The 15,640-nt window shown below is 43.4% G+C and overlaps 1 protein-coding gene across 1 annotated transcript; it reads left to right on the forward strand.

Annotated features, from left to right (window-relative positions):
• The first annotated feature begins 1,494 nt into the window (after positions 1 to 1,494).
• On the forward strand, positions 1,495 to 14,907 carry GPR20 (G protein-coupled receptor 20). The gene is made up of 2 exons (XM_070941972.1): positions 1,495 to 1,548; positions 12,629 to 14,907. The coding sequence occupies exon 2, from the start codon at positions 12,650 to 12,652 to the stop codon at positions 13,679 to 13,681; it is 1,032 nt and encodes a 343-aa protein (XP_070798073.1). The 5' UTR covers positions 1,495 to 1,548; positions 12,629 to 12,649; the 3' UTR covers positions 13,682 to 14,907.
• Positions 14,908 to 15,640: the final 733 nt, after the last annotated feature.

Raw genomic sequence — 15,640 nt, forward strand, 5'->3', positions numbered from 1 at the left:
ATCAAGAATAAAAAGATAGGACACTTAGTGATAGTCAAGGTTACTAATAAGCTATCAAATCGTACTAGGAAACAAGTAAAAACAATATAAATTGAAAGATACAAGTAACATGGTTATAGTAATAAGTGGAAGGAGATGGGTGGTGGGAACGATGAGAAGACTAATAGTAGTGCAGACTTAGTAAATAGTTTGGCAGTGTTGAAGGAATTATTTGTTTAGCAGAGTGATGGCGTTTGGGGGAAAAACTGTCCTTGTGTCTAGTTGTTCTGGTGTGCAGTGCTCTATAGCATCGTTTTGAGGGTAAGAGTTGAAACAGTTTATGAATTTTCCACTATGTTTCTTGCATACCAGGTTCCAGCATTCTAATTAGGAAAAAAATCCTGTTGCAGGTAATCATCAACTTACAAAAGTTTGTTTAGTAACCGTTTGAAATTACAACGGCACTGAAAAAAAGGGGCTGATGACTGTTTTTCACACTTTATTTTTATTTATTTATTTATTATTTTAATTTGATTTATATGCCGCCGTTCTCTGGAGACTCAGGGCGGCTTACAATGCGTTAAGCAATAGCCTTCATCCTTTTGTATATTTATACAAAGTCAGCTTATTGCCCCCACTATCTGGGTCCTCAATTTACCTACCTTTGAAAGGATGGAAGGCTGAGTCAACCTTGAGCCTGGTAAGATTCGAACCTGCAGAAATTGCAGGCAGCTGTGTTAATAACAGGGTGCATTAAACCACTGTACTACCAAGGCTCCTTATGACTGTTGCAGCATCCCGGTGGTCACATGATCCGAATTCAGATACTTGGTAAATGACTCATATTTATGACAGTCGTAATGTCCTGGGGTCACGTGCAGCAGTGGGTTCCACCTATTCTTACCACCGGTTCGCCCCATGCATGCACGCTCACTTTGCGTGCATGCACGCCTTCCGTGCACGCACCTGACCTTCTGCGTATGTGCTTTGCTCGCGGGCGCGCCTTCCACGGCTTGGAAATGTGGCTAAATAGGAAGGTGTTACGTCAGGGCGGGCGAGCCCACCCGCCGTCGCTGCTACCGGTTCGCACAAACCGGTACGAACCGGCTGAATACCACCTCCCTTTTGCAACCTTCTGATAAGCAAAGTCAATGGGGGAAGCCAGATTCACTTAACAACCGGGTTACTAACCGATCAGCTGCAGTGATTCACTGAACAACTGTGCAGGAAAGGTCATACAATAGGGCAAAATCCACCGAACGACTGTCTCGCTTAGCAACCAAAGTTTTGGGCTCAGTTGCAGTTGTAGGTTGTGGGCCACCTCTATTACCACTGCTCCTTCCATGCATTTCAAACCATTTTTCACTCTGACCTCTCTTTGCTTTTCAGGACGGCAACAAGTTTCCTTTGCAAGAAATCCTTGATCGTTTTGGTGCCTTGGTTTTTTTTTCTTTTTCTGCACCGCTTCCAGCTCTCCGAAACCTTGTTTGAAATTTGCACCCGTGTGTTCGGGATCGTAAATCTTTCCTGGTGTCGTTTCACCCTTATTAGGCACTTCAACGGTTTTATGTAAGTATTGCCAGCTGTCCCAGAGCTTAGCTTTGACAAGAGGATGTTTACAATCCGCGTGTCAACAAAGCGCCTTTGGACCGAATGCCTTTTATTTCACGGAAGGTGTCAAGATGCATCTTTGTGGCCTTTTTTTTTGTTTTTCTCCAGCTGGGACTCAGGAACTCCTTACAAGATGTAAACAACCAAAAACTGTTTACATCTTGTACGCTTAGTTTAATGTTGTTGTGCAGAAGAGGGAGCGTGGAAAATGTTTGTAGGAGTTAAAAGTACACATCTCTGAGAAGCACCGAGGGCTAGAGTAGGCGGTTTTTCCTTTAATTGTAATCTTTAGTTGCTCTGGCTCCCTCTAGTGTCCAATTCAAATCCCCATCTTATCATATTTTCTGTTTAAAAAGTCCAAACAACATCTTTTTCCCATGGGAAGGATTCCCCCAATCAATTTCAAAATTGTATTTGAAATCCATCTGGATCTCTAATCTGTTTATAACTTTCCAAAATCAGCATTCTAATCACCTTTTTTCTTGTGCATGCGTGTGTGTGTATGTGATTGTGCATGTATATGTGTATATACATATACATACATACATACATACATACATACATACATACATACATGCCAGAGGTGGGTTTCAGCAGGTTCTGACCAGTTCTGGAGAACCGATAGCAGAAATTTTGAATAGTTCAGAGAACCAGTAGTAAAAATTCTGACTGGCCCCGCCCCCATCTATTCTCTGCCTCCCAAGTCCCAGCTGATTGGGAGGAGATGGCAATTTTACAGTATCCTTCTCCTGGAGTGGGGTGGGAATGGAGATTTTACAGTATCCTTCCCCTGCCACGCCCACCAAGCCACGCCCACCAAGCCACACCCACCGAACCGGTAGTAAAAAAATTTGAAACCCACCACTGATACATACATACAGTACATACATACACAAAACGTTTACAACCAAATCGCCAAACTCAGAGCTCAAACCAACAATATATATACATTCATATATATACACATATACACATACACACATACACATACACACATACACACACACACACACATATATACATACATATATACATGACATGCTAACATCATCCCCCACTGATAAGCAGGTTAGGAGGGAGGAAACAGTAGGAATTAAGCCTCCATCATCCAGCATGATGACAGCAAAAACAACACAGTTAATTACAAGTGGGAGACGGCTGGAAGGGTCTATTACACGGGCAATAGCCAAATTGATTAATGGCATATAAAGGCAGAGATCTCTGTAATGGTAGTTTAATACTCTGACGATGTCAGCACATGGCTGACGAAAGCTTAGTAGAATTAAAAAAAAAAATTTTTTTCCCCATTATTTTAAAATTTTAAGTTCCGGAGCTCGCAGAATGTCTGCTTCTTTCTTTACTAATATACCTGGAACTCATATTTCTAGAATAGTTTGTAATACATACATATATGTATTACAAACCTTAAGAGCCTTGGTGGCACAGCAGACTAAAGTGCTGTTAAGTAGCACTTAGCTGCCAGCTGCCTGCAATTACTGCAAGTTCAAATCTCACCAGGCTCAAGGTTGACTCAGCCTTCCATCCTTCCGAGGTAGGTAAAATGAGGACCTGGATTGTGGGAGCATTAAGCTGACTTTGTATAAAAAGAACACCGCTTGGGGGGGGGGGGGGCGAAAGCCCTAGTAAGCAGGTATATACAAAAGTATGAAGGCTGTTGCTTAATGCATTGTAAGCCGCCCTGAGTCTCCAGAGAAGGGCAGCATATAAATAGAACCAACAAATAAACAAACAAACAAACAAACAAACAAATAAATAAATATACACACACATACATATGCTTACAGAAACACACATACACATACTTAACCACACACAGACACACACACATATCCTTAAACTTCTCTTTAACTTAAACCTTAAACTTCTCTTGAAAACTTTTTTGTTAAGTATTACACAGAATTCGCCCATTGCATGTTATCGATTTTGTCAGTTGGTAGTTTCTTAATAATTGAAAAGCAGTTAAAAAGCTAGTTCCAAGAACGATTTAAGAAATAAGGATCAGCTGAGTTTTGTGATTGTGAACTTAGATGGAAGCCCTTTGATTTGCGATGCTCCACTCACAAGCTGACCATAGAAAATATTCTGCAGTTGTTTACTCATGAGGAGCAGCTGTCTGGAGCACGTCTGAGCAATCTCATGCTCTCTCTTTTATCCAGAGAGATTTGGCTGACCAAAAATGCCATTTGGCCTTCAATCTCACTGCAAGGCCATCTTTGCTGTCGTGGAGACATCCAGCTGGCCTGATTCTCGCCAGTAAATTGAGTTGGATTTACTGTCTATGCAAGACCAGATGAAATCTACAGGATAATCTTCCCCATCCATGCTGGCTCTGGATTAGAGACGTTGAAGTCTAGCACCGATTGAAGGATCTCTGGTTTATTGTTCTAGGATCACTAGATGTAATGGCCTATGAGAATCACTTTGGGAGAGAGGCGGAGTCTCCTTTTCCTGTGTCCCAAGGTTATTCGCACAGACCCTTGCACGGAATATCAGGTGTCAGAACAGAGTAGGTGGGAAAGGTTTCTGCATTTATCACTGTTGATATCACCTGGAAGTACGTGGTTATCCTCATGGGAAATGTCATTCAATCCAACGGTCCTAGATTGTAGAGGCGTGGTGTCCCAGTGGTTAAAATCAGAGGTGGAATTCAACCGGTTCAGACCAGTTTGGGCGAACCAGTAGCTCCAACGATCAGCTGCCCCCGCCTACCTGCCCCTGCCCTATCCTGTCCTTTATTTCCTGCTTTCTAGCTCATCTCAATTGCGCGGCACTGCTGATTTCCCCTCCCCCTCACCGTTCTACTTACCGTTGCTGACTTGGAAGGTAAGCAGCTGAGCTTCTAAATGCTCCATTTTCAGCACGAAGCACGCGCTCACCGAACCAGTTATTAAACTGGCAGCATTCCACCACTGGTTAGAATGCAGTATTGCAGGCTAACTGTGCCCACTGCCAAGAGTTCGATCCTTACTGACTCAAGATTAGCTTAGCCTTCCGTCCTTCTAAGATTGGTAAAATGAGGGCCAGATCGTTGGGGGCAATATGCTGACTCTGTACCAGTGGTGGGGTGTCCCCCGGTTCGCACCGGTTCTATAGAACCGGTAGTAAATACGGCAGGAGGCTCCGCCCACCGACCCCAATGTCATCAAACTTCTACGCTTGTGCAGAAGAGCACGTATGTGTGCGAGATTTGCACGCGTGCAGCCCCGCTACGAACCGGTAGTAAAGGTAAGTTGAACCCACCCTGTATACTCTGTACACTGCTGTACACATTATGAAGCGGTATATAAGTCTATAGCTATTGCTATCTTCTCAGCATGAAATATGAAGGATTACCTTCATGTTTCACAAAAGGGTTATCTACCTATACCATTCTGGTATTGAAAGCATGGTGTGGATTAGTCCTTTCAACAAATGCAACATTTCACCCCTGAATGTCCATCTGATCTTAGCAGCACCAGAAGTGGTCAATGATTGACCATGTGGCCCTAAGATCTCCTCCTCAAAAGCTCACATCATGCATCAAGTTTTCCGATTGATGACCTCTTGGTGAGGCCCGTAAGATGCCGAATCGCGATTTTAAAGATTTTATATAAATAAAAACTGCACTGAGAAGAATCTGTGGGACCCATCAAAGAAGTAGTCCAGGATGGGAAGATGAGGGAAGACCTGACCCATTGTCAACATCCAGCTTGAGTGTCGAAATTAAAAAAAAAAAAATCCAGGATAATTTCATTTCTGAAAAGCTTACTGTTTATTGAATAGATTGCATGGTAATGGCGAAGTAAAACTAACTCTGAAATTCTCAGTTCACAGTAATAAACAATGATTTTCCCGGCCAAACCCCCAGGTTTTACATAGACCATGTAAACAATTTATTTTATTTTTATTTTTATTTTTTATTAAATTTCTATACTGCCCTTCTCCCGAAGGACTCAGGGCGGTGTACAGCCAGAAATAAAACCATGACAATATAAAAATTAAAAGCAATTTAAAACAATTAAATAAATTGGCCGAGAACTCTAATAAAACAACCCATTAAAATAGTAAAATATTATTATTATTTAGGCCAGCCCTGCTTGTTGGAATAATAATGTTTTTAGGGCGCGACGAAAGGTACTGCATGTGGGGAATCCGACAAATCTCCAGGGGCAGCTCATTCCAGATAACAAAGTTATCTTTGTTGCGGGAACCATCTGCCTTTTTCTTCACACCTGTTAAGATGTCCTTGAAAAGTTTCCAGATTTTCACAAGCTTCAGTGGAACAGTAAAAGTTTCGTTTCGCCGAACTAATCCGTTCCCAATCAACACCTCCTCCCCTTTACTCTAAGGATAAGTTGAAACGAAGAGGCACATAGCTGCCAATGTTTCACTCTTGACACCCATAGAATCTCCAAGAGTCAGATAAGATTGAATAGTTCACATCATCATCATGATGTTGGACACCGATCTTGAGTTCCCTCTGCCAAGGCTGAACTTTTAATTTAAATAAGCATTCATTATCACTACTTTGAGGGCTGTGAAGGATTTACAAGCACAGTACAAGACGACTTGAACTGTTTAACTCTCCGAGTCTAACCCTAATAAAATGTATTTATAAGTTTTGTAGTGTGCGCTCAGATAAATACCGGCGCACCGAGAGCCAAATTAGCTTCATCATCTCAGAAGCTTTTCTTCTGAAAAGCTCTTTGGGTTGTTATATTGTGAGGGAGCGTGGACAAAGCAGGGGAAACTACTCTACGAAGGCAGATCTCATGCTAATAATGAGGAGCACCATTTGACAATATGAGAGGTTCAACCATTTGGTGATAGCAATAGCGCTTAGACTTATATACCGCTTTACAGTGCTTTTACAGCCCCCTCTAAGCGGTTTACAGAGTCAACCTATTGCCCCCAACAATCTGGGTCCTCATTTTACCCACCTGGGAAGGACGGAAGGCTGAGTCAACCTTGAGCTGGTGAGATTCGAACTGCCAAATTGCAGGCAGCCGGCAGTCAGCAGAAGGAGCCTGCAGTGCTGCACTCTAACCACTGCGCCACGTGGCTCAGTGATAGAAACCAGAAGCAGACATGAGTTAATCCAAGATTAACTTTCTTCCAAGAAATTTGGAGTAAATCTCTAGGAATCGTAAGCAACTTAAACAAGGCTGATTTTTGCACCCATCTTAATTAGGCTTCTGTTTGTATGGGCATTTTGAGTCCAAGTCTCATTTTTGGACCACAAGCTCAGGGATACAGATAGTCCTCGACTTACAACAGTTCGTTTAGTGACCGTTCGAAGTTAAAACAGCTCTGGAAAAAGTGACTTATGACTGTTTTTCACACTTACGACCATTGCAGTGTCCCCACGGTCACGTGATACAAAATTCAGAGGCCTGACAGATTTATGATGGTTGCAGTGATTCACTTAACAACCGTGGCAAGAAAGGTTGTAAAATGGAGCAAAATTCACTTGACGTCGGTCTTGCTTAGCAACAGACATTTTGGGCTCAATTGCGGTCGTAAATTGAGGACTACCTGTATTCTGACTGAAGAATCACCAAAAAAACCCCCCATCAATCAATTATAATAGAGCTGGAAGGGACCTTGGAGATCTTCTAGTCCAACCACCTTCTCAGACAGGAGACCCTCTACCATCTCAGACAAGTGACTGTCCAGTCTCTTCTTAAAAACCTCCAGTGATGAAGCACCCACAACTTCTGGTGGCAAGCTGTTCCACTGGTTAATTGTCCTCACTGTTAGGAAGTTTCTCCTTAACTCCAGGTTGCTTCTCTCCTTTATTAGTTTCCATCCATTGTTTCTTGTCCTGCCCTCAGGTGCTTTGGAGAATAATTTGACCCCCTCTCCTTAGTGGCAGCCACTCATCTAGGTCATCTATTCCAACCCCCTGCTCAAACAGACGATCCTATACTATTTCAGAGAGATGGTTATCCAGTCTTTTCTTAAAAACCTCCGGCGATACAACTTCTGAAGGCAAGCTGTGATGATGATTACCAAATAATTAAATGATGTTCATAGTTTTCCGCAGGACCTCCCAATCTTCAAATTCTGCAGAAGTTTTGTTTTCATTTCGCCAGTGGCCCACTTTAAATAAGTAAATGTTTGCAGAATTCAGCGTCCCCTTTTAGCCTTGCTTAGAAATGCCATCCCAAAGTGCTTTTTGTATGTTGCTACTAGAAAAATTCACAGCTCTTCCAACAAACTGAGAAAGCTTCAAGCCAACGGGGAAGTTGTGAGACTGTGCAGCACACATCAAGGAAGACCGAAGGCTTAACATTGAAGTTTACAGAAAACCCACTCACCCAGATCAATATTTACATTTTGATTCCCACCACCCACTGGAGCACAAAATGGGAGTCATCAGAATCCTATACCACCGAGCTGAATACTATACCACCGAGCCTACCAGCAAAGATGGGAAAGAAAAAGAATGAAAACACATCAGCCGGTACGCTCTCATAGAGAGGGGCTCCTCCCGATGCCGTCGGCCAAACAGTGTCGACTGGCGGCCCCCAGGGGGAGGGCCTTCTCTGTGGGGGCACCTACTATCTGGAATGAGCTCCCCCTGGAGATACGTAAGATCCCGGACCTGCGCACTTTCCGCCGCGCTCTAAAGACCTTTCTATTTCAGCAAGCTGGCCTGGCCTGACCTTTTCCCCCTTTTAAATTGAAATTTTAAATTTGTTATAAATTTTTTGGGATGTTTTAAATTGTCTTGGGCTTAAGTATTTAATTTGGTTTTATTTCTGCTCTTAACTTTCGTATCTATGTGTTTTATTTTGTGCCTGTTCACCGCCCTGAGTCCTTCGGGAGTAGGGCGGTATACAAATTTGAATAAACAAACAAACAAACATAAACAACATCAAGGAAGCCCTCGGAATATATGGCTATCCCAAGTGGGCCTTCATCAAATCTCAAAAAAGACCCTACAGGAGCTCTTCTGTAACAGAACAATGAGAACAATAAACGAAGCAACGCTGTCATTCCGTATGTTGCAGGCATATCGGAAAAGCTCAGGAGGATCTTCGGCCAACATAACATACGTGCACCCTTCAAACCCCAAAATACACTAAGGCAGAAGCTTGTCCACCCCAAGGATAAAACACCCAGACAGAAACTGAACAACGTGGTATATGCAGTACAATGCAGTGAGCCATGTGCAGATCTGTGTATTGGGGAAACAAAACAGCCACTTCACAAACACATGGCAAAACATAGGAGAACAAACCCATCAGTACTAGAGTTAAAAGGGAGGGGAGGGGAGGAGAGAAGGGAAGGGAAGGGAAGGGGGGGAGGGGAAGGGATGAAGAGAAGAGAAGAGAAGAGAAGAGAAGAGAAGAGAAGAGAAGAGAAGAGAAGAGAAGAGAAGAGAAGAGAAGAGAAGAGAAGAGAAGAGAAGAGACTTTGAGGTCTTCTAGTCCAGACAAATGGTTATCCAATCTCTTCTTAAAAACTTCAAGTGTTGGGGCATTCACAACTTCTGGAGGCAAATTGTTCCACAGATTAATTGTTCTGACTGTCAGAAAACGTTGTTGAGAACACAACTGAAGTGAGGAATAGGTTTCTAGAACCATACTCTTCACCGTCTTCCTTACTTCTCTCTAAATACCTCCACACAGATATCCTCCTTCAATCTTGATGCTGCCGGATCTTTCCGTTCCTCCCGGCCACAGCAGACCGCAGCTTCACGCGTTGCCCAAAAGCAAAATACCATATTTGGCCAATCTCTGCCCCAGCTAAGCAAGAATTGGCCAAGAGGTTCCTGCAAGGAGAGAAAATGTTTAACCCTTCGTGTATAAATAATGTGACAAATTACCCGAGGAACATTTAAACACTGAGTTGTTGGAAAATTAAAGCAGGACAGACCAAAAAATTAGATCCAGCTATTAAGAGCAGGGCAGGACTAATCAATATCTAATAAATGATTCGTTTAGAGCCATGAGAGATGTAGAAAGCTGAGACTTGCAGAGTTAAATGTTTGTTGGAATAATATTTATTTTATTTATTTATTTTATTTTATTTTGAATTTATATACCGCACCTTCTCCCGAGGGACTCAGGGCGGTGTACAGCCAGATAAAAACATACAATACAAACATTAAAAACAATTAAAAGGATATATATATATATATATAATTTGATTTATATGCTGCCCTTCTCTGGAGACTCAGGGTGGCTTACAATGCGCTAAGCAATAGCCTTCATCCTTTTGTATATTTATACAAAGTCAGCTTATTGCCCCCACAAACTGGGTCCTCAATTTACCTACCTTAGAAAGGATGGAAGGCTGAGTAAACCTTGAGCCTTGGCAAGATTCGAACCTGTAGTAATTGCAGGCAGCTGGTCTTAATAACAGGGTGCTTTAGACCACTGTACTACCAAGGCTCTCTCTCTATATATATTATATAAGTTTTATATAAATTTTATATATATATATAATATTACCGAAAGTAAAAAAAATCTTTAAATTCACCCCTTTTGCTCTGATGATTTGCATTTACATGACGTGGTAAATTTGATTCATATAACCTTGAATGGGGAGTTTTGATTGATTGACTGTAATTTGTCAAAGAGAAACAAAAACAGGAATAATATAAGAATACAAGGACGGGGACGATAGGCACGTTAGCGCGCTTATGCACGCCCCCTTCTATGGACCTCTTAAGTACGGAGTCAGGTCCAAGGAAGTCAATTTGTGACTGAAACTGTGAAAAGCTTTCGGTGTTACGCAAATCCAGCTGTTTGTCGACTTTGTGTTGAAAGTGGTCCATGAGCCTAGTTCAAATCTCCCCAGGCTCAAGGTTGACTCAGCCTTCCATCCTTTCAAAGGTAGGTGAAATGAGGACCCGGATTGTGGGGGCAATAAGATGACTTTGTATAAATATACAAAAGTATGAAGGCTATTGCTTAACGCATTGTAAGCAGCCCTGAGTCTCCGGAGAAGGGCGGCATATAAATTAAAGCAAAAAAAAAACAAAAAAACAAGGGCAGGCCACATGCACAGGGCGTATGTGTGCAATGCATTTTGGGGGGTTGGGGGCGCACGCACACTTTGGGCACTCAGTCCGGAAAAGGGATCTGCAACCTTAAACACTCAAAGAGCCATTTGGACCCATTTCCCGCAGAAAAGAAAACACCGGGAGCCACAAAGACTGGTTGGGTGTGGCCAACTCAACGTCACTCACTTCCACCAGTCACATGATCCCCTAGCCACGCCTACCCAGCCAGTCATTAGGACAGAGAACCGGTTGTGAAAAAACACCGGGAATCACAAAACCCTTTTGACATCTCTCTCTCTCTCCCTCCCTCCTTCCCTCCCTCTATCTCCCTCTCTCTCCCCCCTCCTTGCTGTATCTCTCTATATCTGTCTCTCTCCCACTCTTTCTGTATCTCTCTGTCTCTGCCCTGGCCGCTTCTCCATCCCCCGCTGTCATCCTTACCTTCTCAGGCCAGGCAAGGAGTGACTGGGAGGAGATGGAGAGGGGCAGGGCCAGCCAGTGGTGGGATCACTTGACATGGAGCTACATGCGGCTCTGGAGCCACAGGTTGCTGACACCCGCGTTAATGCATTAACCAGATTAATCACTAGGCATATAAACAGCTATCCTCACTCCTTGTCCATTCACTTAGCCCGGGTTATCTCCTCCCCGGCCACCAAAAATGGTTAGCAAGGCCTTTGCAACAGTTTGAAAAGCTGTTTTTACTACAAATTGGCTGCAGGAAAAATGCCGCGAATCCATATTAGGCAATATGTGACAGCTCATCGGAGGTACAAAAGTTCTTGCATGATTTTCTTTTCAAAGTGGGCTCTTGTGCAGCTTTTTTTTTTTTTAAGCACTGTTGTAAATCACTTGAGCTTTGTTTAAAGAAAGAGTTAAGATCGACTCTTCTACTATAAAACATAGACAAGGGCCACTTTAAAAGACGCTTTAGAGGAAGTCCTCGACTTAAGACCACAACTGAGCCTGAAATTTCTGTTGTTGTTAGAGCAAGACAGTTGTTAAGTGAATGCTGCCCCATTTTGCGACCTTTCTTGCTGCCATTGTTAAGTGGACCACTGCCATGGTTAAGCTAGGAACACGGTTGTTAAATGGATCTGGCTTCCACGCTGACTTTACTTGTCAGACGGTCACAAAAGGGGATCACATGACATTGCGACACTGTGACTGTCATAAATATGAGCCAGTTGCCAAGCATCCAAATTTTGATCACGTGACCTGCAACGGTTGTAAGTGTGAAAAACGATAATAAGTCACTTTTTTCAGTGCCGTTGTAACTTCATTCTAAAGGAATGGTTGTTAAGTTGAGGACTACCAGTACTGGAAGAACTGGGAACCTAGTTAAATGATGGCTTCCTACAAATCTGTTGGAAGCCATCTGTTGTGACCTACACTTCCTGAGTCATTAAACACACGAGTAGTCCCAAAAACCTCTTTTATTGCAACAGCTGTGAATTATGTTCGTTCACAGCTGAGTCCCAATTAGTTGCAAAAAGTCCTTCGGGATAATCACCAACCTTTATCTCCCTTGACACTCTGCCAAAGACCTACTTGGCAAAGCCACACGGAGTCCAGAATCAAGCAGAGATGCCGACTGGGAACAGAATTAACAACATTGCTTTCCTGCAAAGGGTCCACGTGTCTTTGCTTCTCTTTTAAGCCTTATTTATTATTTATTATTTATTAATTCAATTTGTATGCTGCCCCTCTCCAAAGACTCAGGGCGGCTCACAATGAATTTAAAATGGGAGGGGCCAATCATCTCCAGGCCTTACTCCCGAGTCATCCCTTCTGTTTTAACTGTTCCTGCCTTCTGGCAGCTCTGCACATGCATGTACTAGGAACAGGCTCCTCCTGTTCCTCTGCCCCTCTGATGTCCAGAAGCTTTGGGGCCTAACCTCCTTGAGTTCCCCACCCATCCAAAAAAAGTTATCCATGACCTCAGGGTATCTTACCAAGATTATACTATTGAGCCGTGTAAAAATCACCTGTGAACCTGTATCTTTGCTTGTTGTCTCGTAGGTACCATTAGCGGCGTTGACCATGGAGCCTTCCAACAACTCTACGGTCTCCTCCAACAACAGTGACATGTTCAACAAGTTTGTCCACCTGGACGGAGAGTTATCAGAGAGATTTCATACCTTGTGGATTGTCCTGGTAGTGATCAATACCATCATCTTCCTGATGGGCGTGGTGTTGAACTCTGTAGCTCTCTACGTCTTCTGCTTCCGCACCAAAACGAAAACCACCTCAGTCATCTACACCATCAATCTTATCATCACCGATCTGCTGGTGGGCTTCTCTTTACCCGTCCGGATCATTGTCCACTACAGCGCCAAGGACTGCCACTCCTGTGCCCTCGTCCACATTTTCACCTACTTTGTCAACATGTACTGTAGCATCCTCTTCCTTACTTGTATCTGCATTGACCGGTACTTGGCTATTGTCCAGATAGAAGCTTCACGCAAGTGGAGGAACCCCAACTACGCCAAATGTATCTGTGCTTTCATCTGGACTTTCGCCACCGTCATCACCTTCTCCATCCTCATCGTGGCCATGAAGTTCTCCTACTGCTGCATTGCGCAGATCCTGCCCCTGATGGTCTGCGAGTACTTCTTCCCGCTGATCATCCTCACGTTCTTCACGACGAGGATCATGTGCGCGCTTTCCAAGCCCACCCTCATGCACCAGAGCCGGGAGAGGCGGATGCGAGCCGTGCAGCTCCTCATCACGGTCCTCATCATCTTCATGATCTGCTTCACTCCCTTCCACGTGCGCCAGCTGGCCATCGCCATCAACCCTGCCATGTCCTATGACCTCAGCTTGGTGGTTTACCACGTGACGGTCACCTTAAGCAGCCTCAACAGTTGCATGGATCCCATTGTCTACTGCTTTGTCACCAACAATTTCCAGTCCACCATGAAAAACATCTTCAGGAAGGCGGAGTTTGAACAAGCCAGCGGAGAGGTCATCAGCGTCAACAAAGGGTCGGGTTCGAATGCACTCATGGCGTTTGCGAACGTGATAGGGAACCCCATGGGGTTGCCTTTGCCCAGCAGCACCCCAAACTCCTAGACTTGAGCAGCCTACAACGAGGACAGAGAAGATGTCTGCTATTCCTTTTGGCTAAGACCATTGTTTTTCCCCTAAACATTGTAGCTGGGTTCCAGAATTATTCAAGCTCTCCAATGACACACTCAAAGTTTATTTATGGCAGCTGGTGTTGTCATCTGGGAAATTACTTGGATTGCATTTGGCATTCCAAATTCCTCAGAGTTTCCCCAATTCAGGAATTTGCAGAGAAAGGAACATGCACAGCTCCGTATTTTGCTAGCATAGAGGCCTAGGATAACAAAGTTGGAAGGGACCTTGGAGGTCTTCTAGTCCAACCCCCTGCTCAAGCAGGAGACCCTGTACCGTTTTAGACAAGTGGCTGTCCAGTCTCTTCTTGAAAGCCTCCAGTGTTGTTGGGGCACCCATAACTTCTGAAGGAAACCCTTCCACTGGTTGATTGTTCTCACTGTTAGGAAATTTCTCCTTGGCTCTAGGTTGCTTCTCTCCTGGGTTAGTGTCCATCCACTGTTTCTCGTCTTACGTTTTGGTGCTTTGGAAAATAGTTTGACCCCCTTCTTCTTTGTGGCAGCCCCTCAAATATTGGAATATCGCTATCATGAAATCTAGTTTTCACTAGACTAGACATACCCAATTCCTGCAACCGTTCTTGATATGTTTTAGCCTCCAGCCCCCTAATCGTCTTGGTTGCACTCTTCTCTGCACTCTTTACAGAGTGTCAACATATTTTTTTTTAATATATTGTGGTGACCAAAAGCGGATGCAGTATTCCACGTGTGGTCTTACTAAGGCTTTGTAAAGTGGCACTAATACTTCACGAACTCTTGTATCTATTTATGATGATCTGCAAGACCAGGGCAGGGAGAAAATGGATTTTATAGCACCTGTTCTTATACTTCGGATAAAAAAAAAAAAGAGATGTAAACAAGCTTGCCTTTTTGAAATGAGAATAATTCAGGATCGCTGTCACTCCGGCAAATGGGGTTGGTCGTTTGAAAAGACTTGGCGCCTAACCCTACCGAATGCCAAAGCTATGACAGTAATAAAAGAAACATCTACAGTTGCGATACACTGTACTTTGTGCTGTGAGAGAAATTTATTTCTCAAGAATGTTTTTGATTCCTGCAAAAAGGAACCCGGGATGGCCGACTGATATTAAACGCTGCATGGAGTGGAAAGCAAATCCCAGTGGGCCATTTCAATGCTTTAAAAAAACAAAACACACACACACACACAAAAAAAAGCAATGCCAACAAAAGGAAGGGTAATTTTCAGAAAATCTGTTTTTAACTTTCCTTCCCTCCACGGGCCTTAGCTGCAACTACCGTTCCGATTTCACCTCATGAAAGAGAGTATAATCTGAGCTAGTCTTTCAAATCTGGGTGCAAGTTATTGTTAGAAAAATAATGAATGGAATGGAATGGAATGGAATGGAATAGAATGGAATAGAATAGAATAGAATAGAATAGAATAGAATAGAATAGAATAGAATAGAATAGAATAGAATAGAATAGAATAGAATAGAATAGAATAGAATAGAATAGAGAATGGAGTAGAGTAGAGTAGAGTAGAGTAGAGTAGAGTAGAGTAGAGTAGAGTAGAGTAGAGTAGAGTAGAGTAGAGTAGAGTAGAGTAGAATAGAACAGAACAGAACAGAACAGGGAATGGAATGGAATGGAATGGAATGGAATGGAATAGAATAGAATAGAATAGAATAGAATAGAATAGAATAGAATAGAAACAGAATAGAGTTGAAGGGACCTTGGAGGTCTTCTAGTCCAACCCCCTGTTCCATCAGGAGACCCTATATCCGTGTTGGCGAACCTATGGCACGCGTGCCGGAAGTGGCACACAGAGCCATGTTGCCTGGCATGCGTTGCGTCGTGTCGCCATTCCTCTTCTGGGTTTCCAGGGCACGCATGCGCACCAGCCAGCTAGTCTGCAGGTTACCGGTGCGCATGT

Source organism: Pituophis catenifer, unplaced genomic scaffold (genome assembly GCF_029215685.1).
Source record: "Pituophis catenifer annectens isolate HBS135680 unplaced genomic scaffold, rPitCat1.0.hap2 SCAF_3, whole genome shotgun sequence".
Lineage (NCBI taxonomy): Eukaryota > Metazoa > Chordata > Lepidosauria > Squamata > Colubridae > Pituophis > Pituophis catenifer.